The sequence below is a fragment of the Cucurbita moschata genome, unplaced genomic scaffold, assembly GCF_002738365.1.
Source record: "Cucurbita moschata cultivar Rifu unplaced genomic scaffold, Cmos_1.0 Cmo_Scf00025, whole genome shotgun sequence".
In the NCBI taxonomy this organism is placed as follows: Eukaryota; Viridiplantae; Streptophyta; class Magnoliopsida; order Cucurbitales; family Cucurbitaceae; genus Cucurbita; species Cucurbita moschata.
Window position 1 is genome coordinate 209,487 of NW_019268541.1, and position 24,898 is coordinate 234,384.

The 24,898-nt window shown below is 37.7% G+C and overlaps 5 protein-coding genes across 11 annotated transcripts; 1 reads left to right on the plus strand and 4 right to left on the minus strand.

Annotated features, from left to right (window-relative positions):
• Window positions 1–24: 24 nt before the first annotated feature.
• On the minus strand, window positions 25–6,773 carry LOC111461519 (nuclear pore complex protein NUP1-like). Of its 3 annotated transcripts, XM_023105062.1 has the most exons (9): window positions 6,371–6,756; window positions 5,946–5,998; window positions 5,142–5,308; window positions 4,099–4,312; window positions 3,052–3,366; window positions 2,869–2,955; window positions 1,269–1,925; window positions 1,057–1,129; window positions 25–369 (listed from the first exon to the last, which is right to left on the minus strand). In XM_023105062.1, the coding sequence occupies exons 1-9, from the start codon at window positions 6,633–6,635 to the stop codon at window positions 254–256; spliced, it is 1,947 nt and encodes a 648-aa protein (XP_022960830.1). In that variant the 5' UTR covers window positions 6,636–6,756; the 3' UTR covers window positions 25–253. The 3 variants fall into 3 exon arrangements, with proteins under 3 accessions (XP_022960830.1, XP_022960828.1, XP_022960829.1); XM_023105060.1 differs by lacking the exon at window positions 25–369 and having other exon boundaries at window positions 475–1,129; window positions 6,371–6,773; XM_023105061.1 differs by lacking the exon at window positions 25–369 and having other exon boundaries at window positions 475–1,129; window positions 5,142–5,327; window positions 6,371–6,526.
• Window positions 6,774–8,715: 1,942 nt separating this feature from the next.
• On the minus strand, window positions 8,716–10,057 carry LOC111461520. Of its 2 annotated transcripts, none has more exons than XM_023105063.1 (3): window positions 9,426–10,057; window positions 9,163–9,335; window positions 8,716–9,086 (listed from the first exon to the last, which is right to left on the minus strand). In XM_023105063.1, exons 1-3 carry the CDS (start codon window positions 9,990–9,992, stop codon window positions 8,930–8,932), a joined length of 897 nt encoding a protein of 298 aa, XP_022960831.1. In that variant the 5' UTR covers window positions 9,993–10,057; the 3' UTR covers window positions 8,716–8,929. The 2 variants fall into 2 exon arrangements, with proteins under 2 accessions (XP_022960831.1, XP_022960832.1); XM_023105064.1 differs by having other exon boundaries at window positions 8,716–9,083; window positions 9,426–10,055.
• A 2,943-nt stretch (window positions 10,058–13,000) lies between these two features.
• On the plus strand, window positions 13,001–18,392 carry LOC111461745 (CBL-interacting serine/threonine-protein kinase 24). 4 transcript variants are annotated; one of them, XM_023105378.1, is made up of 16 exons: window positions 13,031–13,109; window positions 13,318–13,498; window positions 13,672–13,880; window positions 14,398–14,460; window positions 14,587–14,658; window positions 14,768–14,875; window positions 14,971–15,045; window positions 15,146–15,199; window positions 15,453–15,578; window positions 16,068–16,157; window positions 16,515–16,637; window positions 17,050–17,169; window positions 17,334–17,450; window positions 17,546–17,602; window positions 17,688–17,762; window positions 17,874–18,392. In XM_023105378.1, the coding sequence occupies exons 2-16, from the start codon at window positions 13,495–13,497 to the stop codon at window positions 17,940–17,942; spliced, it is 1,362 nt and encodes a 453-aa protein (XP_022961146.1). In that variant the 5' UTR covers window positions 13,031–13,109; window positions 13,318–13,494; the 3' UTR covers window positions 17,943–18,392. The 4 variants fall into 4 exon arrangements, with proteins under 4 accessions (XP_022961147.1, XP_022961149.1, XP_022961146.1 ...); XM_023105380.1 differs by lacking the exon at window positions 13,318–13,498 and adding an exon at window positions 13,197–13,296 and having other exon boundaries at window positions 13,040–13,109; XM_023105379.1 differs by lacking the exon at window positions 13,318–13,498 and having other exon boundaries at window positions 13,001–13,109.
• Window positions 18,393–19,007: 615 nt separating this feature from the next.
• On the minus strand, window positions 19,008–19,654 carry LOC111461746 (EPIDERMAL PATTERNING FACTOR-like protein 8). Its single transcript, XM_023105382.1, has 2 exons — window positions 19,481–19,654; window positions 19,008–19,406 (listed from the first exon to the last, which is right to left on the minus strand). The coding sequence occupies exons 1-2, from the start codon at window positions 19,551–19,553 to the stop codon at window positions 19,168–19,170; spliced, it is 312 nt and encodes a 103-aa protein (XP_022961150.1). The 5' UTR covers window positions 19,554–19,654; the 3' UTR covers window positions 19,008–19,167.
• A 1,472-nt stretch (window positions 19,655–21,126) lies between these two features.
• LOC111461733 (EIN3-binding F-box protein 1-like) lies at window positions 21,127–23,175 on the minus strand. The gene has a single exon (XM_023105362.1). It carries the CDS (start codon window positions 23,065–23,067, stop codon window positions 21,286–21,288), a length of 1,782 nt encoding a protein of 593 aa, XP_022961130.1. The 5' UTR covers window positions 23,068–23,175; the 3' UTR covers window positions 21,127–21,285.
• Window positions 23,176–24,898: the final 1,723 nt, after the last annotated feature.

A 24,898-nucleotide genomic window follows, 5' to 3' on the forward strand; every position in this document is an offset into this window, starting at 1 on the left:
GGGGGGGGGGGGGGGGGGGGGGCCCTCCCCCGCCCGCCCGCCCCACCACCATTCGAGTTTATCTTTACCTGTGATAGGATGGAATGACTTCCTCGTTACATGCAAAATTTAGAGCAACACATGTGAGTCCCTCTCTCTGGCTACCACAACCTGTTCCTCCACTTGTGATTTGGAGCCTGACCACGTGGACCTGTTCTTGTCCTATGCCCTTCCCTACTACCCTGTCATCTATTCAGATATCTACTTCTTTCTTTCATGCGTAGGAAGGAATTAGGATGTAGGTAGGTATCCCATTCCCTTTTCCCAGATTTTTCTGGAATTCTTTGGGAATCTGCATCAAACTCTTCACATGTGGTGAAACTACTCTGCCTGCTTCAAACATCAAACCAAGCAAACTTAAATGAGGAATCGTGTTCTTACTTAATGATGTGACAGCTTGATCAAATCCAAACTAATGTACAGGAAACTAAAGCATTGCCCTGATAACATAATCATGAATGGAATGGAATGGAACATATGCATAAAGCCGTCAACTGGCACTGAGGCTGTTTACTGTTTATGATTGAGTTTGCAATTTCCTATTTGTTCATAAACACTAGGGTATTTGGCACTAGTTTCTAACCCCATTTTGGCAATTCTTGTGGTCATTCCACTCAAAACTATACTTCAGAAGTCTAACCAGTTAGCAACAAACTGCATCTTTCCCAACAGAACCGAAGGAAAGTCTCGTATGATCATCGGATCCAAAGCTAAACTTAATATTTGAGGCTTCAGGGCCGATTGTATCACTGTTTATTGAAGGGAATGAGAAAACAAGGCTAGGGCTGGTCTTCTTTGAATCAAAACTGTATGAAGGAACTGGAGTCTCAGTCTTCAATAACAGAGGCTGACCTCCCCCAAGGCTGGTTGATGGAAAGATAGATGGTGTTGGTGGTTCTGAGAGCATTCCTGAGGATGCTCCCGAAACAGGGAAAGTAAATGCCGAACCACTGTCGGAAGAAAATGCCCATTTTGACTCGGGCTTGCTGATCGTAATGGATGGAAAAATAGGTTTACCTCCAAGAGAGGGGGAAGGCTTGATTTGAGTCCACACTTCGGATCCAAGAGCTGGAAAGATCTTGGGAACAGCCTGCCCATAAATTCAACCAGAAATTAAGAACTCTTCAAGCATATGCTAATAATATCAAAATACATACACAAGAAGCATCTGTAAGTCGGTCAGTAATACATTTAAATAACTAAAACCAATTACAAAGTTGCAATGATACCTTAGGCGAGGAGCTACCAATATTTAAGCCTGCATCATCCTTGTGTTTTGATTCAGCATTGCTAAGCCTAAACTTCAGACCGTAAGGATTCTGGTTTGCAGCATCAGGATTTCTGCCAGCACCCTCCTTTGGAAGAACCGTGGACATGGTTTTCCCCTCATCGCTCAATTGGGGGTGACAGTTCTGATCTACTTGGTTTGCTTTTTGGTGAGAATCTATGTCTACGGCCAAACTACTGGTTTCATTTGGCTTGACCGATGGTACATTGGCAGATGGGGTTTTCTTCCATTCAATTGCTCTCTTTAACTCTTCAGTCTTTTCTTTAGGAGTAGGTGGGTTTCTAGTAATATGCTCTAGGATTGTCCTAACAACCTGACTGGACTGTGGACGGACAGTCGGTAGACTCGACTCAGAGTTGTTGATTCCCACTGATTGTGATAGAGGAATGGTGCTTGCTCCTCCACGATCTAGATTCTTCTTCATATCAGGGAAAATTGCTTCCGAAATATTGTTCTCTATTTCCATCTCTGGTTGTTGAGGAGGATAAAAGTAAGCAGATCGTCTGGAATTAGTAACTGCAGATGCCTTATGCTGAAGGCTACAAGTCAGTCCAATGGAACCAGTTGCCTCATCCAATGGATCCTTGCTTGAAGTCATCTATATAGACAAACAGAAAAAATAATAATGATAGAAGTAATCGGAAGGAACCTGAGCTTGGCACACTACAAATGCAAACCACTAATAAGAACCAGCAGCGGATAATGCTCAGGAAGCATTAATGCAATATTCAGTATCGAAAGTTGCATTCAGAACTTAACGTACAATCAGACACTTAAACACTACAAACTGAACTAAAAGCTCGTCCTGGAATGAGTTGCTCAATAATTAAAAATTAAGCAACCACCTATAGGCCCATAGATAAGGAAACTCTTGCAGCTAATCAGTTAAGTTCTAGTTTGGATGAAAAATCATAAATCTAACTTGTTTATATCAGGGTTATGGCAAAAGAATTATACTTGGGCTTGACAAAGCAGCACAACAGCAACAACCATAGCCACATTTTCATAGAGGCACCAAGGTAATGGATAAACCGCAAGGTCAATGTACATCCTACCAGAAAGCGGATGAAAGAAACAAAAGATCAAGGATAACTGAATATTTCGGTCAAAGTAAAGGTTGAAGGGTCAATAACACATAAATGACATGCTCAATACGGGAGTCATACATACATAAAACCACCAAGTTTTTTAAGTTAATAGTTTTTCCTATAACTTGCCTTTGGAATTTTGAAAATTAAAATAGCGTATTTTGGAAGTTCAAGTGTAAAATTTTGCCCTCCCCTACAGAAGTTTATAGCTCTACCCTGTAATACACATGCACAAAAAGTATACTACAGTTCTCTATAATATTTCAGCTTTTATTCTTCGCGTTAAAATGATCAGCTTTTATACTACCTTAAAATGGCTACTCATTATGGACGCAAATTTGTTCTGTACAGAAGCTCAATATACATGCTACAAAAGAACTTCTCAACAAGAGTTCCTGTGGTCATATATTATTGGCTTTTAGTCATTGAGTGCTTAATGATAAAAGAAATTACCATGGAATAAGTTGGAGATCGTGACCTCTGCCAGAGAGGTGATGGTGTATTCACAAACTTTTGGCCATCTCCTTGCAACTGAGTTAGCTGTTAACATGTAAAGGAATGGTTAATCATATGGTCTGGTTACATACACTAGGTCATAACCCAAAAAAAATGGAATTGAAGACCGTTTGTATATACCTTAGACTTGGATTTGGACATTGAAAAGATACTCCTAGAATATGGAGTCCGAGGGAAATTATGAAGACCAAATCTACCTCTTTGACTTCTTGGAGTTACATAACCACGTTGACTTTCTGACATGGCACTAGGCCAACAAGTTGAAGGATTGGGGGACATTGATGGAATAAAAGGCTTAAACATTTGATGATCACCATGACGCAAAGCCTTTTCATCATCTGGCATCTTGTCCGAAGCTAAGCCTGGTTCAGATTTTTGGTTGCTCATGTATGCTCTTGCAATATCCACAGGTGATGCTCCAACTTCTCTTAGTTTCTGCTAAAGTACACTCAATGCTGAATTATTAGAGGCAGAAAAACTTGAATAGCAAGCTCTAAACAGTGAACAAAAATTGAAAACTTTGGCAATGAAGATTTGTAGATTCTTGTACAAATCCCAATCCTAGAGCTTTAACATGTTAATTTCCTATTGATTTTCCAACATTAACCAAATTTACCATATTCCTAACAGAGATAATTCATTTTACTGATTTGATTAATGAATGTCTCATCAGCACTAGTTTTACAATTTGATTTTCAGATATCTTCTACATAATTTAATTACTTAGTAATAAGAAGAGTCCTAAAACAATAACTTGAATATAACTATAAATATGAAAAACCTAGTAATCGTGTAGTAATGGATAAGGCATTCAATTTGATCTAGTTTTTGACCATCCCAATACTGGAACCGGTCTCCTTGATGTTTAATACATTATACTATTAATGAATACAGAAATAAGTTACCTAGGATGATTTTTTGATCTTCAAATTTGTGTGTGTGTATAGACATATATATAGAAAAAGAACACTGTCTATGGAACAGCATTACACACAATCGCTAAATACTAGCATGAACTAATAAAACCTATAAAAGGAACATAAGCTATCGTGAAAATGGCAGAAATAATCCTACAGTCCGCACTAATGTGTAAAAGAAGTTCTGAGTTCATAACAGCAGGAAATATTTACTTTCTATAGAAACTACTCAAGGATTCACCCTACTGACCAATGAATGTGGATGAGGAGTTAAGTTTCCCCCCGTAGCTCTCTCCAATTCTTCTTGCTTTCCTTCACGAGGCATTTCAAGAACTCTATTTGCAGTAGATGGCTGCTCAACTTGTTTTTCAATGCTCTGTGGGGAAAATGTATTGTCTTCCACTTTATTAGAAGGTTCAAGAGCCCTTGATTGTAGTACCTCTAATAAACGACTCACTTCATCCCTGCATAGTATATCAGCCAATTTAGAGAAATGCAGTACTCAAACTGGCTATGTGGCCGTGGAAAATGTTTAAGAGGATCGAAAGAGACTACAGACATTGCGCCACTACCAGCATATGGTAGAACACCAATATTGGACGCTTGACTACCCTTGGACGGACATAAGGCATTGCACCATTACCAGTTTAGACACAGAGGCAATGCTGTTAAATATTGTTGCAAATGAAATTATCGAGACTACTGACACTGCTATATATGGACATTTGACTATCCCTTGGATGCAACCTCAAAATCAAATAACCTATTTATTCATAGCAGAGGAAAGTACTACCACCATGGAATTATAAATAAAATAAGTTGCTTCACAATAATGTTTCGTCCAGTTGCATTTCAACGAGACGAAACACTTCAACTGAAGCCTGTGATGAAAAAGTTGAAGATGAACACACTATAGTTTAGGGATCATGATTTGGTTTCACGTGTTGTGGACAACTCAGATACTAGTCAAGCATGTGTTGGGATTGGCTTCTTCAACTTCTTCAAAATATTGCATATTATATCACTTTCAAACTGACTTCCAAACACCAATATTGTAAAATTAAAATACACTTTCTGTCTGTAAATTATTGAGATCTGTTCAAATATAATCAGAAAATGGATATTTTACCAAACAAGTCCTCGTCATGTCTCTGTCTAAATTTGTTAGTAAATGAGTCATCATATCTACATCAATATCATGTTGGATTGTGTCCATGTCCATGTTTCTTAGACAATAAATGACACACCACTTCGTTGATAGAACAAACAAAATAGTCAAACTCTGCAAGTTACCTCGAAAATGTTTTTCCTTGGATCCATTTTTCAACATCAATTTTTCCATTCCCGCCTAATGCATTATTTTCTTTGTCCTTTTGGCAGCCATTAAAATCAGAATTGTTCTCTGATCTATTTGCCTCTCCACTAGAACCAGGTAATCCAACTAAGGTAGAAACCCCTAGCTGCAAGAAATGAACCAGGCTGTATGTTGATGAATCACATTATTGCATGCATATAATTTTTCAAATGAAAAGTAAAAGTGTAAAATGGAATGAAATAAAAACAAAAACAGGACATAGGAAATCATTCCGTGGGTGTTAACCAAAAAGTTTGGACAAGCAATGTGATTTTGTAACTCCAAGCCATAAGGACCAGAATAAGAATATTGCTATACAGAAAAGTGAAACAAGAGAAAAAAAAACGACACCTGGTAAATAAAATTTAAACTAGTAAACAGTCAGATTTCACGCAGAAAACAAATATCAACATCTGACTGAACATCGAAGTTTAATGGAAGATCAATAACTTCAGCTGGAAGACAAGCATGAGCGCACTCACAAGGTCAAAACAGTAATAAACTTCTAGGCTACAAACCAATCAAAGTACGGCCACCAGCAAAAAGTGACTGTTAAGAGTGGGTAACCCTTGCCCTATGTCTTTTATTTTGATTGACTTCTATCTCATTTTGATAAAACCCCAGTAAGCACTTTTGGATATGACTGTTCATTTGTCTGTTATCAAAACAATACCCTGATACTCATTCATAAGACGGCATCACAGCAAAAATGTAACAAAATAACAAAAAAGAGCTACATTTACATTTTGGGGTTCTTCTCCAGAGACGTTATCCTCCACCTCTGCCTCCACTTTATCTGCTCAAAAAGAATTCACATCAACAACTAATCTTACAAGAGAATGTACAAAACAAACCAATAATAACATTCTCTGGAGTCTGATGTAAACAATATCTACTAGATATATGCAAGCAGCATGGTAACAACATAGCTACAATACTTTCACTTATGTCAATTAGAAATTTTACGTTGCAAATGCAGAAAGATGCTTACGAAGGGGAAAAAATTAGAAACCTCACCAGTCAGTTAACTAGGATCATAAAAGCCATCAATTTCCTAAAATGCCTAAAATTGAAATAGAGAGTATAAAAAGGATAATGATTTCAACCAAGATAATGCGATGTCCAAAACCCAAAGCAGTAGAGAAGATTGGGGGAGAGCGCAAATGACCTTGATCTTCGTCTCCAGGAGACGGAAGGGCATTAGAGGGCAGTGGTTTGGGGAACAAATATGGAAGCAATCGGGTGGCGCCGCCGGTAATGAGCCGGTAGGCCGGATCAACGAGCTTCGAAAGCCAACGCCTATGCGATTGGTTATGCACTGGCCGAGCGTAAGGGGAAGGCAGCGGCTTTCTTGAGTTTGGCTTACGAACTTTGCCTCCGATTCCTCCACCGCCGTATGGTGTCGACGACGTTCCTCCCTCAGCCCTCTCCATGTTTCCTCCAACACACGCGGTCCGGCTTCAGCGTCGGCGACGGTAGTAAGAGCACCGTCGGCGACTGTTTTTCGCTCCTTTTACTCTTTGGAAATATGTCAACTGGACTTAGTGGCGACGACTGCGAGCCCATAAGCCGCAATCATGTCAACCTTCCTTTTATTACTTCTTCAAACGACTTGTCGTAAAATGTGAAAGTAAATAATCGTATGTCGTTCAATTACTTTCTTAATTGTGTTTAGATTGACATGAGAGCGTTAAAACTATAGCATCTTTTCGTTTTCTCTGTGGCGTTGTCACACGATATCGTATTTAGTAGAGCTACTCGTTTTAAAAGAATTGAAGGAAGAATCATATTAGATTGGATGCACACGTTACTAAATATCTCGTATGTCTTCTAACTAGGTACAAAGTTTCTATTTTCCTTTGATTTATAATGAATCATCTTGATATCATGGTGTTGTAGTTTGTATAAACAAGTACGAACCTGGACTATTTGAATCGTATGAAATCAAATTAGGTGTGTAATCTGTAACTGAACCTGCCAACACGAGTGTCACAATCGTACTCTTATAGGACATTTGTAAGTGATTGTGCAGCATTCTCTCTCGAGTGAGTCAACCAACTCGAAATCGTGTCACATTCGGCCTAACGACGTATACCCAAACCTCTGGCCCTGCTTTTAAGAAGAAAGTTTTTAAAAACGACGATAGAGAAATATCTTAGAAAAAGAGTTTGAAAGCAAGATTTGAGAGAAATGAAGAAAACAATATTATGAACTAACAGCGGCTTAGATAACATATAACTCCGAGTAGGAAGAATTGACGACTAGTCGTATCTCCTTATAGTCCATTCTGAGGCATTTCTGATTTACCAAACAGAGACATGATTCCGTCGAAACATCATCCTCTAGAAAATACAATAAAGAAACTATACGTCACGAAAGCGATAAAAGTAATACAGTCCAATTTTCTTGCCCCCACAAAGCTTACTTTCATGAGTCATATCCGTTCCAAGGTCATCCCATCAATCATCTGCGATCCAAGCAAACTGAGCTGCCAGTCGTTTCAGTAAAGAGCTTCAAAGAGTCCCTCCCATGGTGGTGACTGAGGGAAGGTGTTTTTAATGGTGATAAACATTCAAAAAGCTCAAACAGTCTACAAATTACAGTCACCAATCTTGGCAGCCTCGGTGGCAGTGCTGCTTAGCCTAAGCTTTGAATAGTTTCAAATTCCCAACAACAGCACAACCCAGAAAAACACTTGAACATGAAAATGGAAGGTGAAAAAGCTATTGTGAGAGATCAGCTACAACCAAGGTGGCTGAAAACCGAACTGGCAAGTGTCATCGTGATCAGTACTGAGGCAGAGTTATCTGCCACTGTCATGGTTGTTGGCTCTGTTCTAGGCTGGTTTTGGATCCCTTTGAAGTTGAACCAAACTCCATAAATTACTTAGTACCCTGTTAACAGCAGTTCGCCAAAGAGGTACTACAAGCTAATAAATCGTTGTCTTATCCAAATTGTCTGGATAGGGAATACTTGGACGATCTTCAACAGCAAGCAGACAAGATAAAATGTCAAACATTCGAACCACCACCACCATCCACCATGTTCGACTGTTGAAAAAAGCAAACCTAATAGGAAGACATGAAGAAGAAACTGACAAAGAAAGTAACTAGGAAATCCCACACTAGTTTGAAAAGAGGACGAAGCATTCGTTATAAATGTGTGGCAACATCCGTTGGAGAAGGGAACAAAGCTTTCTTTATAAGGGTGTGGTCACATCAGCTGGAGAGGGAAACGAAATATTCTTTACAAGGGTGTGACCATATTGGTTGGAGAAGAGAACGAAGCATTCTTTACAAGGGTGTGACCATATTGGTTGGAGAAGAGAACGAAACATTCTTTACAAGAGTGTGGAAACCTCCCTCCAGTAGACACATTTTTAAAACTTTGAAGGGAAGCTTGTAAGGAAAAGGAGGTGATATGTGAGCGAGGACGTTGAACCCCAAAAGGGTGGACACAGGGTGGTATGCCAGCAAGAGCGCTGACACTCGTTTCCCTCGGGATCAACAAATGCAGCACAGTAACAACAGATATAGAGTACTCGCGAAGTATTAAGCTAACATATATCTTATTTCCTTTCTACAACTTTCACTCCATAGGGGGAAATTCAATATCTATGGATGATATCAATACTAAGGCCAAGAAGGGAATATAAACAGGGTCCAGAGCTGTTATCTTCGAAGCTATAGCACAAAAGAAATGAAGCCAAAAGAAGTCTAAGAACTAACTAAGAAGCAGCAGCAATAGGCGGCGGAGGGTGAACTCCTTGGAAGAACCTCGTTGCTGGTTCTTCTCTAAGACTCTCTTCTTCTTGTTCTTCTTGTTCTTCTTCCTCTTCTTCAGCATCCCAAAGGAAGCGTGCGTAAGATGCTAGAACATAACTGCTACCATAAAAGCAATCAATGAATATGCCATTAAACAACCACAGTAAGAATCTCATCATCAAATCCAAAAGCTTACCAGTCTTCAGGGGCAGCTTTAACAGCCTGATTATGGTAACTCTCGGCTCTTGGAGAGTCCTTTTGAGTTTCCCATATCAAGTCAGCGTACATGGACAATACATTACCATCACCCGGATTGCTCAAAATTGCTCTCCCACAATACTCTTGAGCTTTTACAAGATCCCCACGAACCTAATACCCGAAACAAGTAATCATAAATACAAAAAAAATAGTACGAATGTTTGAAATCGAACAGCATTTGTTCTTCGATCATATATTTACCTCTTTCAAGAAGCGAGCATAATTGCTCAAAAGCATTGAATTCCCAGGATTTGCCTCGATCATTTTCTGATAGTACAGATCCGTACTCTCATTCCCATGATTCGAATCTCCAAACCCAAAACTCCCATCATCGCCACCGTCGGATCCGCCTCCGCCACCATGGATACTTCCACCACTAGCACCAACTCCACCTCCAACAAGAACATTAACAAACCTACCATCACCATCTCCCGTTTCCGAAATCGACCCACAGCTCAAAGACGTCATTTCGGAGGGGCTAAACCCTACCGCATCTGTCTCTTCGGCCAACTCAGAAAACCCACTCAGAGTTCTGCTAAAGGGTTTCGTCCTAGACACGGACAGGTCCCGAAGATCCGTCTCGGAAAGCGCCCGAGTAATCCTCCGGGGAGAATCGTCAATTATCGGAGATAAGCAACTAGGCGAACCAGAGAAGACAATGGAACGCGATTTTGGGATGTGGTGCACAATCTCGGTCTCTACAGATGAATCTCTGGAATGGTGTAACCATGAATTGAGAAGGGGAGTCGAAGCACTTCTCAGAAGCATTCTTCTGGAAGTATGGACGCCGTGTGTAGTTATTTGAGGTCTGACCTACGCAGCTGTAGATTTTTATAAGACAATTGGGGAAGAGACGGTTGGCTACATGACACTAATAAAACCGCGTACCGGTCCACCCGGTTTTTATTTGGGTGTCCCACCCACCGCATTTGTTTTGATACAATGAACAAGTTAATTGTGAAAAAAATTTGAACATCACGAACAAAATCGACGTATGCTTGAAACTCGAATCACGCTTGCGAAAAATAATTTAAAACATGAGCGAGAAAATACATTTGAAGACGATTTGAAGAAGTATCCATCAGCAAAATAGCAACTCCGACATATAACTTCCGAACAGGGAGAATTTAACCGCTAGTTGCATTTTTATCGTACATTTTGAGACATGCGGCCATGGACAAGACAAGCATAAACGAGATAATCGACATGTAGTCATAGACAACATCTCTTAAACAAATATGACCATGACATTGTGGTAAATTTTATTTTTTAATTTTTTAATTTTTTTAAAATCTATATAGAGAATATGGGACCCGCTAAGAGGAACACGTCACGGGAGTCGGGATCTACGATTACTGTTGATTGGTTACGTGTCAGATTATTAACGACCCTTGTTAAATCAGTCACGTGGCCAAGAGAACTACATCCCCAATCTTCCCATCGACAGCTGGATTTCACTTTCCACTGCTAAAAAGCCCTCATGTTTTTCTATATTTACATTTCTACCACTCTCGCCCATGAGTGGCTGGACGTTGCTTTTTGGGGGCCCACACGGCCAAGTCCAGAGGAAAGGTTGCGGTCACGGGTGGACTCCACGGCTTGATTCAACGGTGAATCGTGAATCCATTAGAAAATGACAAAAATGCCAATCTAGGGGTATTATTGTAATTTCATATTTTGTTTGTTAATGATGACGGCGAAGTGTGTCCTCCGTACCTCGTCAATGATATCGGCGGCTGGAATTTTATGGTATTTATTTTACAAAAAATAATACCTCAATATATTTTAATAAATTTTACACAAAAACATTTAATTATTTAAGAATTAAAATAACCAATAGTTAAAAATACCAAAATAAAATAGATACAAAAATGCATTAAAATTAGGTTTATATATTATTTTATTTTTGTATTTATGACAAAAAAAAATAACATTTCGAAATTAAATGTAGCAAAAGAAATGAAAATTAAAATAAATTTTAAAATTAAATAAAATAGTGAAGTGTGAGCCATGTATTTAATTTTTTATTTTTCCTCTCCCTTTCTTAATATATAATATTCCAAAATCAGAAGAAAAATAATAATTGTCAGCCACCCGAGAGGTTATAAAATTGATTTAAATTTTATTTTATTCTTGCCAAATATGGAACTTTCCAAAGTGACAGAAAATTATTAATTATTAAATTCTGGCACGATGTCGTCGTCAATTTACGAACCTCAGCATCGCCTTTTTCACTTCCAATTAGAACTAAGAATCTCCACAAATGGACCCCACCATCGTCCTATTTGGACTTCTTTTCAGGGCTTTAAAATGCGTCTTTTAAGGGGAGGTTTCCACACCCTTATAAATAGTGGTTTATTCTCCTCCTTAACCAATGTGAGACGTCACAGTTCGAATCTCATACAGTTGACTTCGCGTAATCACTATCATGCTACCACGAAAGTGCGATTGTGACACTTGACGCCATGACATGCATATTAACCAGTACGATGTTATAACTAACGCATTAAGTATACTACATCAGAGTTTACCATCAATTTTTAAATCAATGATAAATCTTAACTCAGTTACTTCAAATTTATTCAAACTTTATGAAATGGAACACATTATATAGCTCGAAAATTATATTATGAAATTGTAATGGTGCTATCATTTATATTATTAATGAAATGTTGACTATATGCTACCAAAGAAAAATGTGGATTCTTACATCACTCTATGTACGTTTTTTTGAAAATAGCAATAGAATACAAGTGTTCATTAAACTATTGCACCTATCACATCGAACTTTATTAACTATTTTGGATAAAATATCAAAAATTTCATACACGAATGAGACGGGATCATAATCTATTCCCTTATTTATCTCTACCTTCTATTTTATTATTCATATTCACAAAATTTTCATATGTTTCGTGAGAATTTATGGGATCGAGCTTTCTGCATAATTTTTTTTTCTATTTTTTATATCTATTATTTTAAAATAGCTCTTTTATTCAAATAATTTATTAACAAATAACTTTCATCACATCCGTAATATTTATAGTAATAAATTTAATAATATTTATTTATAATATAATTTTTAGAATTTAAATTTCAATTGTTACGGCGTATTTTTCTATATATAATGGGAATGGAGATAAAAAAAACTGTAATCTCTGTCCTTGGCACTATTTAACTAATTAGGAGAAATCTCTTTACTTCTTGTCTAGACATAGACAGACACTATTTAACTAATTATGAGAAATCTCTTTGCTTCTGTCTAGACATAGACAGACACTATTTAACTAATTAGGAGAAATCTCTTTACTTATGTCTAGACATAGACATGTTCATTATTTTTTCAATTAATAAATGTTTTGGAAAAAATATTATTAGCATGTAAAGGGTGTAGGAGGAGGCTTTTGACTTTCGTAGTCTAGGATTTGAAAATTATATACATTATAATATAAAAATAATTGAACAAATTTATACTAATCTTTACCATGTTTAAATGTCAAACTTTTTAAAGATTTCAAAATATTAGGTTGTTACGGTCAAACTTAAATTATTTATATAATTTTTTTGATTTTTATTTAATATATATTTAAATAAAAATGATAACATACACGATTTTATATAGCTTCAAAATCAAATCCTTAACGGTTATAATTTTAATATAACATTAAAACTAAATAAATAGTCTTAAAAATATATTAATAAAATACCATAATTCTAACACGTGCAAAAGACAGAACTCGCGGGAGTGGGGCGCAATTTGCCGCTTGCGGGTATGGATTAACGAAAGCCCACCATTTTATACCAAAGCCATTATTTTCGTGCTTCCCTGATTGCACCGTTTTTCAATATTTTTCTGCTGCTCCGCCGGTGATTAACGAAATTCCGGTAAGTATTTCACCTGAATATTCGTAGTTACTTGGTTTCGCCACCTGTTGTTCTTTAAGCTGCTTCTCACATTTTGGTTCGAATTAGCGAATAAATTCTGGACGATTTATGATTTCCTCTGCTTGCTAACCGAGACTCGTACGGAAACGGAAATGGATTAGTTCCAAGATTATTTCGCAATCCTAAGGTTTTGCTCCCTATTTTTCAGATCCTTGTGTCGGTTGGCTGTGATCAATTTCCGTGCGAATCTTTTGAATTTTGGGTATCTATGCTGAAAATAGGAAGAGTATTAGGAATACTGTGATCCTGAGCATGAAGAGAAATTGATTGCGTCGTAGTGGAATAATGATGCGAAATTGATAACTGGTGTTCTTGACTAAAGCTGATGTGTATGATTCGAATTCCATTTTAGCCTCGACCGTTCAATTCACGCTGATTTGAGTTTTGGAATAGAATAATTGAGGACTTCTTTTTCATATTTGATGCTCTTTGTTGAATTGAATGGATTGATGTTTTTTTTTTTTGGGTCGTGTTGGGTGCTTATAACTATTCTGTTTCGTAGTTGAGAACTATCGCGGAGTTTGTTTTCTTCTGGGAAATGCGATCATGAAGCGGGTATCTCGAAAAATTGGGAAGTATGAGATGGGGCGGACTGTCGGCGAAGGAACGTTTGCCAAGGTTAAGTTTGCATGTAACACGGAGACGAAGGAGGGCGTGGCCATGAAAGTTATGGCCAAAAGTAGCATTCTCAAACACAAAATGGTAGAACAGGTACTTCACTAAATTCTTCTTACATGTCGGGAAGGGTTGACTGTCCAAGTGCTGCCTAATGAGTATATTGTCATGTTCACATAAAAGATCGGGATATGCACTTACTCTCTGGGCTTGTTGGGCATATTCTCTTTGTTTTGGGTCAACTGAACATTATGAAATCCATTTTTAACCCTACTTTACCTTAAGGCACCTGGATTCACTACTCACTTGAAGATTCACATTGCCTAGCACTTTAACAAGGAAGTCATAGGAATGTTCAAATGATTTTCTATATGTGGTGAAGGCTTTTGCCATGGATGAAAAAACTACATTGAAATCAAAAACTGAACAAACTCAGAGATTGGGCAGGAATTGCATGCTTTCCCTCTGCTAATTAAAGTCATGAATTCATTAAGCCTGCAACATTCATGTCCAGAAGGATGTTGCCATTACTTTTATATAATGATACTTGCTCTTTGCTTCCTGTTCTAAGTATTTTGTTAATTTGATTCTTCTTTTGTAAATCGTCTTTCAGATTAAGAGGGAGATATCGATAATGAAAATTGTCAGGCATCCACATATTGTCAGACTGCATGAGGTACGCTCATGTCTTCATGACAATATCAAATAGCTTGTAGGAGTTTTCTGTAGTTAGTTTCCTGCGTTTGGGATCTTTTATGATATTCCTTTTCTCTGTGTTTTCGTATCTCCCCCTAAATTCCAGGTATTGGCTAGCCAGACAAAGATATATATAATTCTTGAGTTTGTCTCTGGAGGTGAACTATATGATAAAATAGTACGGCTTTCCAGTCTAAAATAATTGAATAATATTTCACCTTCCTTATATTAGATTGGTAAGTATCTGGACTGTCTAATTAATATTTATATATAATTTATCTGCGCAGGTTCTTCATAAGAAGATTCCAGAATTTGAGTCTAGACGATACTTTCAACAACTGATAGATGCAGTTGCTCATTGTCACAGCAAGGGTGTATACCACAGGGACCTTAAGGTGCAAAACTTTTAAATAGAGTATAGTTCGCGGTTCTGGGAAAAAATTATTTCATAAGTTGTGATCCTAATGAACGCTATCTTTCCTTGTCGTAGCCTGAAAACCTTCTTCTTGATGCTGATGGAAATCTGAAGGTTTCTGACTTTGGACTGAGTGCGCTGTCTCAACAAGTATTGTAGAATGACAATTGCCTTGAATGATAGAAATTTTGTTTATAGTTATATGCACGTTACTCGCCTTTCTTACCTATTTTGCTTTGTCTCTAATCAGGGTGTTGAGTTGCTTCACACCACATGTGGAACTCCTAATTATGTTGCGCCTGAGGTACATTATTCATAAGCCATGTCAACATATAAGTACAAGTTAAAGACTCATGATTTGTCAGTTTTAAGGATTGTCCAGGATGTGAGGCTATCCTTGCCTCGATGTATGTACTTTATGTTGTTAAAATGCTCTTAAGTAGGTGTTCCATTCTATTGGTCTGTTTCATTAGGTTGTGAATGATGTAGGAATATGCTCATGTCTATCTTCTTTATTATTCTGTTTTTCAAATCATTATGTGAGCTGCTCCTTGCAGGTGCTTCGTGGTCAGGGTTATGATGGTGCAGCTGCAGATATATGGTCATGTGGAGTCATCCTCTATGTACTAATGGCCGGATATCTTCCTTTTTCAGAGTCAGGCCTCCCCACCCTAAATATGAAGGTCTGTTTCCAATCTTTACATCACCATAGTTTCTTAGAACTGAATGATTATCTCATATTTATAAATAGGAAGTCTATTGTGTGAGAGACAAAAATGCTCTTTTAGGTGCCAACGGTCAAAAAAGTGTAAACAAAATCCCCCATTGGCTAGGAAAGGAAGTGATCGTGGGTAAATTAGCGAGGGTAATTATCTCCATTGGTACAAGGCCCTTTAGATGGTTCCTAAAGAAAAGTCATGAGGGTTTTTGTTGAAAGTAAACGATATATACTATTGTGGAGATGGGTGGAGGTTCGGTTGTCCTTGTCACCAACATTTACAATAGATATCCAATTTATAGAATGTTGGGGCTAATTTTTTTTCTCCCATTATGTTCTGGGGATTGGAAGCATGCACGGCTGAACTGATTTTCTCAGTCAAAATAAGATGATTGCTCAGTGCTTTCACAACTGTGAATGATAAGTTTCTAACAACTTCGTTTCTGATGCATAGATAAATGCAGCGGAGTATTCCTGCCCCTATTGGTTTTCACCTGGTGCGAAGTCCTTGATACAGAAGATCCTTGATCCGAATCCTAAAACTGTGAGTTTTTTCAGTTTAGATATTTTAATTGTCAATTCTCCAATTCTGAGATTTTTGGTTCACCATAAACCCACTAGTTCAATCATTATTTATTAGTGTACTATTTTGGCGTTTCCTGCCTTTATTTGTATCATAGGGTAGGGGTTTGGGTTTTAATGATGTATTGGTTATGCTGCTGAGTATTGGAAATATTGGTCTGGTTGGGTGGGTTGAGTTCATGTAAAATTTTGGCATTCATCGGTGTTGTCATGGAGCATCTTAAATAAAGAAAAAATATTCTCCACATCATGTAGGATTTAATACCTGGTTGTATTCCGTGAAAAAATTTCACTATAGGTTTTCATTTGTGCAATGTAGCGGATTCGAATTGAAGAAATCAGAAAAGACCCATGGTTCAGAAGAAACTACATGCCTGCTAAACTAGGAGAAGTTGAGGAAGTAAACTTAGATGATGTACGGGCTGTTTTTTATGGCATTGAGGTTGGTTTTTGTTTCCTTTATTACTACTTATGGTTTTGCTTCTCTTCAAAAGGAAAACAGTTGGGGCTTTGTATTCTGTGTACAAAGATATACAACCATGAACACTACCTGAATCTGCCAGAATCCGCCCCTCCTTACAGGAGAGAGTATTTCTGTATGAAACAAATGGCCTAACTTTCACGGTTATGTTTAAATTGCTTTTTGATCTTATTGTTCATTGCACGTGATCACAGGTTTGTATGGTGCATACTATACTGAATTTTTTGTGCAATGAAATGCATTCTTCTTTTCTAATTTGCTTCAAGTTTAAAGCTTGTGTTCCTGGATCTTGTTAATAATTTGCTTGTTTTCCATGCATATTTGTGTACTAAATTAATTCTCTTCGCTCTCATCAATAGTTATCATTTTGCAGAATGAATATGTAGTTGATCAGTCAGAAAAAAGTGACGATGGTCCGTTGATGATGAATGCATTTGAGATGATAACATTATCTCAAGGGTTAAATCTGTCACCATTATTTGACCGGCGACAGGTTAGCTTGTTTCAAGCCCTGTTTTTCTTCTTTGACATAGAATGTCAAGTGCTCTATTCTTTTATCCTTTCAGGCCATAATGTATCCATCTTGCATTGTATGTGTACTTGTTGGAATTCTGAGATTTACCATTCCTCATCATCATTCTTTCCTTCCCATGACAGGACTATATAAAGCGGCAAACACGTTTTGTTTCTCGTAAACCTGCTAACTTTATAATATCTACCATTGAAGTAGTGGCAGAAGCAATGGGTTTAAATGTCCACACACGTAATTTCAAGGTGCAACTGTTATTCTTGCCTCTTGAGGAGTGAAACTGTGACATGGTTTTGGAATTACATATTAATTTTAATTTTGATTGAAATTTTCTTTACAGACAAGGTTGGAAAGAAGGACTGGACACAGGGCTTCACAGTTTGCAGCTGTGCTGGAGGTACTCTCATAACCATGATGGTTGATAACCGAGGTTTTATAACTATTCAAATCATTTGCTTATTAAATTCACTTCTGGTTTATAGATTTATGAAGTGGCCCCGTCACTTTTTATGGTGGACGTTCGCAAGGCTGCAGGAGACACTCTAGAATATCACAAGGTAATTTGATACAATTAGATCTTGGTACTCAAAAAGACACAGGGACGCCTAAATCCTTTAGATATATTTATTTTTAATAAACTGTATTTTCTTGTTTATGTGGCATTGTAGTTCTACAAGAATTTCTGTGCTAAGCTAGAAAATATAATCTGGAAACCATCAGAGAGTGTAGGGAACTGAAGCCCTGCTTGGTTACTAACTGGTTCTATGGAGCAAATGCCAAAAGCAGCTGTTCATCATGATGAGATGCTTTTATCAACGATGCTGCAGGTGTTCATGAAGCTTCTCTTTGTCCATGATCTGAACGTTATATATGCTGTTATGAATTAGAAAACGGAAAGGCTAAGCTGCAAATAATGTAAAACTGGAAGTATGTACGGTTTGTGTGTGTATGCTTAATTTTCTTTATGCCAACCCCGACCCCGACCCCTTGGAAATAAGAGGATGGAAAAGTGAAAAAGACATCCACATAGGAAATTCTGCTTGGATTGTACAGAATGTCATTGAAACTAAATTTAGGATCTTTTTGCTGAGAGCTGTTATTTTAATGAATCATTTGCATAAAATGTTACTACATTCAGAATATTGTATGTTTGTGGAAGCGAAGCCCTTATGGCCAAATGTAAACCATCTTTGTTCTTACAGCAGGTCTGTTGTTCTTGTTTAGAATAATTAAAAGTTGTTTTCTTTTGCGAATCTTATTAAAGGTTGGCAAAATCGTTATATATAAAACAGAGTCGAAGTTACTCATCATTGACACGACGACGATGACAACTTAAGGTAAGATGTTGGACGGAGACAGTTAATTTATGCTTTTTATCATCTTCTTTACTTAATCTTGGATCTGTCTTAATATCTCTTAGAGTGCTCTCAGGTATTGGATTGAATTTGGCTCGTTGCTGTTGAGGAAAAGGTACGTCTCTTTGAATACACAAAACCTGAACATGGTCCACCAGAAACATTGTTTTCTTGCTGCTACTCATCATGTCTAAGTTGATTACAAAACAATGGCTCTTTCACCCCCGAGATAGACTCAACTTAGAACTGAGCTTTAATATAAGATCCCACGTTGGTTGGACAAGGAAACAGTGGAAACCTCTCCTTAATGGTGATACGTAATAGGCCAAAACTGACAATATATATCTGCTCGCACTAGTTTTGAGTTTGGGTTCTTACATTTAAATGGTATGATTATTACCATAAACAATAGTTCATTTTCTTTAAAGGAAAAGGACAGAAAAGTCGAGTGGTCCAATGGACGGTTTATGGACAATAATCCATCCATCTGATTCAACCAAAACAACTAACTTATTCGCATTAAATAATGTACTTACAAGCATTCTCCATTGGATTTCATCCCCATAAAGAAGAAACCTGGGAAGAGAATGAGCCTTTATTTTGGTTTCTAAGGTTGGAAGTACTTATCTTTACACTTACATTTCCATGAGAGAAGATAATAGGCATCATCCCTAGGGGCTGGAAGAGCGGCCTCCAAACTAGAAAAAGCATTATTATGAACCCCTTTATGGCGCTGAGAAATAACCAAAGCAGCAACACATGGCCTGCAATTCAAGCACTTGTTGAAGCACCGTGGCGGCCTTGACCCAATTACCAATTCCTTCTGCTTTGAAGAATCCTCATTCCCTGAGGCTCCAAACACCAAAAAAAGTGAAAAAAACACTAACAAATTGATTCATAAATATGAGTATGGTGTTTACCTGATGTGGGGTGAGAGAGAGAAAGGGAAAATATGAGAGGAAGAATGAGAAGGAGAGAGCTTTTTAAAGCCATATTTGAGTGATTTTGTGAAGGCAGAGAGAGAGAGAGAGAGAGAGAGAGAGAGAGATAGGGATTAATGGAAGAGGTTGTGTGTCTATGAACTATGAAGTGTTGACAAAATATCCTACAGTGAAATGGAGTAGCCTTTGTCTGCTATCAGTTTTTGGGTCCCAATTCAATAAATTCAACCTTTTTTTTACTTTTCTTTTCCTTTTCACCAATGGAGAAACACCAGCTGACCCGGGTTCGAGTTTTCTCTCGCCTTTTAGTCTCAGAACAACTTAGAGTCTATAGTTTAAGACGGTTTTAATTTACCCGTTAAAAGTGTGGAAACTTCTCCCTAGTAAATGCGTTTTAAAATCGTGAAGCTGACAGCGATACGTAACGGGTCAAAGTAGACAATATCTACGGCTAACTAAGAACATGAAAATGATTATGTGAGGGCTGAAGACTTTATAAGAGGAATGTAGCTAGGAAGAGGTACAAAGAAACAAGGTCTACTGCCCACAAAAAGGACTTCTGTTTTTTGTTTGCTTCCTATTTAATTTTGCCATCCTCCCTTCATTTAAGGCTTTACCTATAAAGATGCAATTATTGGCCTCCTATGCCCACAATCTTTAATGTGTTTTGGATTTGCATGGTTACAAACATTTCATATCTATCATATTCCATTTTATGTATGGTAAGAAAATAGAAGGAATTTCTCTTGGAAATTTAAATGAAAGGTTCATATGATATGAATAAAGTTTGAATATTTCAACCAAGCTGCTGGAATAGTATTGAAAAAGAAAATTCAGGAACATGAAGAGTGAGATTATGTAAACAATATGAATCATCTCGAAAAGAGGAGAACAAAACATTCTTTATAAGGATGTGGAAATCTTTTCTTTGTAGACTCGTTTTAAAAACTTTGAGGAGAAAGCTCAAAGAGGACAATATCTGCTAGCGGTAGGCTTGGGCTGTTACAAATGGTATGAAAGCTAGACACCATGCGGTGTGCCAGCGAGGACACTGAGCCTCGAACGGGGGTGAACACCGGGCGGAGTGCCAGTGAGGATACTGGACTCCGAAGAAGGGTGGATTGTGAGATCCCACGTCAATTGGAGAGAGGAACGAGTGCTAGTGAGGAGACTGGTACCCAAAGAGGGTAGATTGGAGATCCCGCATTGGTTGACATTGAGTCTCGAAGGGGGTGAACACCGAGGAGTGCCAATGAGGACGCTAGACTCCAAAGGGAGGTAAATTGTGAGATCCCACGTGTCAGAGAACGAACCCCATGTTATCCTCATATCATTTAGGGTACCCTACCCCCCTAGAGGGTCCTCTCTCTGTCCCTATTGCCACTCCTTTCTTCTGCCGTCTCTCATCTCATCATTACCAGTGACCAAAGACGGTGAATTCTTGAAGCCGTTTGTTAAGTTTTGCTTGCTTCTTTTAGCCTTTGCCCTGTGGTGGTTTTGTCTCTTTGAATTCAATGCTCAAACACTTTTGTAACTAAATGAGACTTTAAGTACAATCAAAAGTTGCAGAGTACAACAAACAAATCCAAACCAAACCCACAAAAAAAGAGAGTGTTCTTCAACAAAACAAGTTTTTAATGAAAGGGTTGCAACCAAGACCAGAGCTTGGCTTTTGGCTACTTAGTTTTCTAGTAATTTGGTTCATTTAGATCAGTAAAAACCCAGATAGAAACAAGCATTCATGTTAAGAGAGCTTGAACAAAATGGTCTGTTTGGTCTCTTGTTTATACGAGGATGTCACAGCTCCACAACTTCTCTGCAAGCGCCTTAACTGAGCTGCTGCTGATGGAGTTACAACCTTTGAGGTTCAACCCCACCAGAGTCTTCCCCAATCTTTCAAGAGAAGCCAAGCTTCTACTTGTTATCCCACAGCAGCCAGCCAATGAGAGTACTAACAGATTGACATGCTCTGAACGAGCAAGCGCGCAGAGCCCGTGATCCGAGGCTGCACAATTCGAAACATGTAGCTCATTAAGAACTACTAACTTGTCTGCTATTGCCACTAAGCTCTTATCAGTGATCTTCCTACACCCATCTAGATTAAGCAGCTGAATGGTTGCTCCATGGAGTCTAGCCAAGGCAAGAACTGATTCGTCACTTAAATTCAAGCAGCCACTGAGATTCACTTTCACAAGTCCTCCACAGCTCTCTAGTAAAGGAAGCAGCACTGCATCTGTTAAACCATAGAGCCCCACAAGGTCAAGCTGCTGAAGCTGAGGGCATTGCCTCCCAAGTGTGACTAGCCTAGCAGCAGCACCAAAACCAGCACAATGGCGTATCGATAGCCTCCGAAGAGACGAGCCGTGAAAGAGCAGGGGAATCTGCAGTGCTGTATCCTTGATTCCTGAGCACTTAACAAGTACTAAAGATTTCAGATTTGGTTCATGGTTTGTCAATGAACCGACGATACCCGATATCGTGATCTTGTTACATTCCTCCAATTCAAGGCCTGTTAGTGTTCTTGCAGCCTTGGAGAAGGCTTCAAGTCCATCATCAGAAATGAAACAGCACTTTCTAAAGCATATCTGCTTCAAGCTTTTACATCCATTGCCTATGGCTGCAAGGCTCACATCAGTAACTCCTTGACAGGAAGTTATTGTCAATAAGCTCAATAGCTTCAAAGCTTGAGCATTCCCCATCATCCAAAACCCCTTCTCAGTCACATTTTGGAGGCTGCAAAGGGTCAAATGGGTGACAAACTTTCCATAATGTCCAATCACAGCAAGAGAGAAATCAGTGATATTCAAGGCCTGAAGCTTCACTTTATGCAAAGAACATGAAGCAGACGAAATCAAACTCGAAACGCCACAATCCGAAATCAGCGGACAGTTCTTTAAAGAGATGGACTGCAGCTTAGAACACGATCTTCCAATAGCTTGCAGACTCTCATTCCCAATGTTTGGACAAGATTCAATACTTAAAACAGTCAAATTCAGACAGCCTTCAGCTATTGCTATCAAAGCCCTGTTGGTGATCAAAGGGCATTGACATATATCAAATTTCTCTAACAAATGACATTCTTTAGCTATCTCCAGCATGCCCTCGTCGCCAATCGAAGCGATATTCCAAAGAGAGAGCGTTCGAAGCGATGGACAACCATGGGCTACTGATGTAAGACCAACATTAGTAGCTCCACATATGGAGTTCATCCCTTTAATAGAAAGCTTCCCTAATCCCCCATGGTTACTGGTTCCTACAGCAATAGCAGCAAGTCTTATATCTGTTGCTCTCTTCCCCTCCAAATGTCTTGTAAGATATCCATTATTACAACCACTGCTCATTTCAGTATCATCAGACTTTGAGGACCCAAATGAGTTGTTGCCATTTTCAGCCCGGCGGATGGTGCTTAGAAGCATAAGCCACCGCCTGGACACACAAGCACAACAGCTCTTTGATTTCCCAGTTTGCAAACGTTTAAAGATTTCAAAGAGGCACTCATCGGGAAGATCATCAATTGCCCTTTTGGTGGGTTGAAAATACACATCCATACGAGAAGAAATGGGCATAAAACAGCTCAAACTCGAGTGACACGAACAACCCGAATGAAATTCATCATTCCCCAATCAATCCATGAGCAATGTTCAGTACAATCCAACAAGAACTCCATAAAATAAGATTAAACCCAGAAATGATAATGAAAATGTGAAGAAGGGTGAAGAGAATTGGGGGAAAACAACAGGAATGATGCAAGAAATTCAAATGGGAAAATGGGTTGAAGACAAAGGTTGAGAAGAATGTGATGAAACAGAGAAAGGTAAGAAGTTTGATGAAGGTCAAATTGTGAATCTAGCGAATTGGTAGCATGCAATGTATGGAACATAAGAAGCTAATTTCGTCTCTTTTCATTAAAAAACTAGCAACTAACTTACACAGTCAAATCATGTTTTCCTATTCTTTTTACTTTTAAACAAACTGCCACAATACCGACCACTAGTTTAGCTCATCCAACTATGGCAACATGTCTTATTTATTTAGTAAGTAAAGTAGAACCGCCAAAAAATTGAAGTCAAGATAAGGACAGAGAATATAATCTTCTGTCACTTGCATCATTTAATTAATGGGAATAAAATCTCTCTTCTCTCTTCTCGTTCTCACGTACTAAACAAAGATTTCAGTAAATATATATGAGAAAGGTTAGATTTATATCCAAAGATGATGAAGATTAGATTTTAGTTTTGGAGCTTTCGTATTTTTTTTATTTTTTTAATTACGTGGACAATTATCTCTGACTTAATTAATATTCTTGGGTTTTTTTTAAAAAGAAATTTATTAAATTTAAAATTGATTTTTTTTTTTGTTTGATAGACGCTAAAATTGAAAATATGGAAATATGGAAATGATAAATACTTAGATTATATATTTTAATGAAAACATATTATGGAATACATAGAATGAACCATAGATGGCGTCTATTAACAACTTTGAATTAATAAATAATACTTTTGATAAAGTAAGAAAACTAGGAATTCTTCCCCCATTTATTCAATTATTACCTTTTTTAATTAAAAAAAAGAGAGGAGGATAAGGTTTTAAAAGCTAAAAAAATTAAAAAAAATGATGTGGGAAAAGAATTAGTATTTGAATTACAAGAATGTGGTCATATATTTACACATTGCTTCACCTAAAGTTAAAAAAAAACCAACCACAAAAGCTAATTTTTGGCTATCAATTTGCTCCCCACTTTCCCTCAAATCCCTTAATCCACACCTCAACCTTCACTTTTTGTATATTTGGTTAAAACCCCATATGGGTTTATTCATTTTGGGACAAACCCTATAAAAATTTTGTTCAGAGAAGTTATTGTCTATTGTTGACCTTTATAGTAGAATCAGTCAGGGCCTAAGAAGCATTGGAAGTTATTGTCTATTGTTGACCTTTATAGTAGAATCAGTCAGGGCCTAAGAGGCGTTGGAAGTTATTGTCTATTGTTGACCTTTATAGTAGAATCAGTCAGGACCTAAGAGGCGTTGGTTTATCCTATGGTGGTTCGATCTATAATTTATCATTCATGGACATTGATAAAATTTTTCTATTTAGCAGCACCTTAAGATGGCATAACCTTAAAATTAAGGATGAGGTTCAAACGAGGAAAGGCATACGGTGGTCTAAATTCCACCCATTTCCATCAAGATTATCACTTCTTGAATGACATCATTAAGCTTTTTATTATTAAAAAGAGACAAAAGTTGAAGATTATTATTTAGTCAAGTGTTTTGGGGTCCAGCTCAATTTCCATGGAGGGGAATGCATGCATTTAGTTTTAAGTTGAATATTATATATATATATATATATATATATATATATATATATATATATATATATATATATATATATATA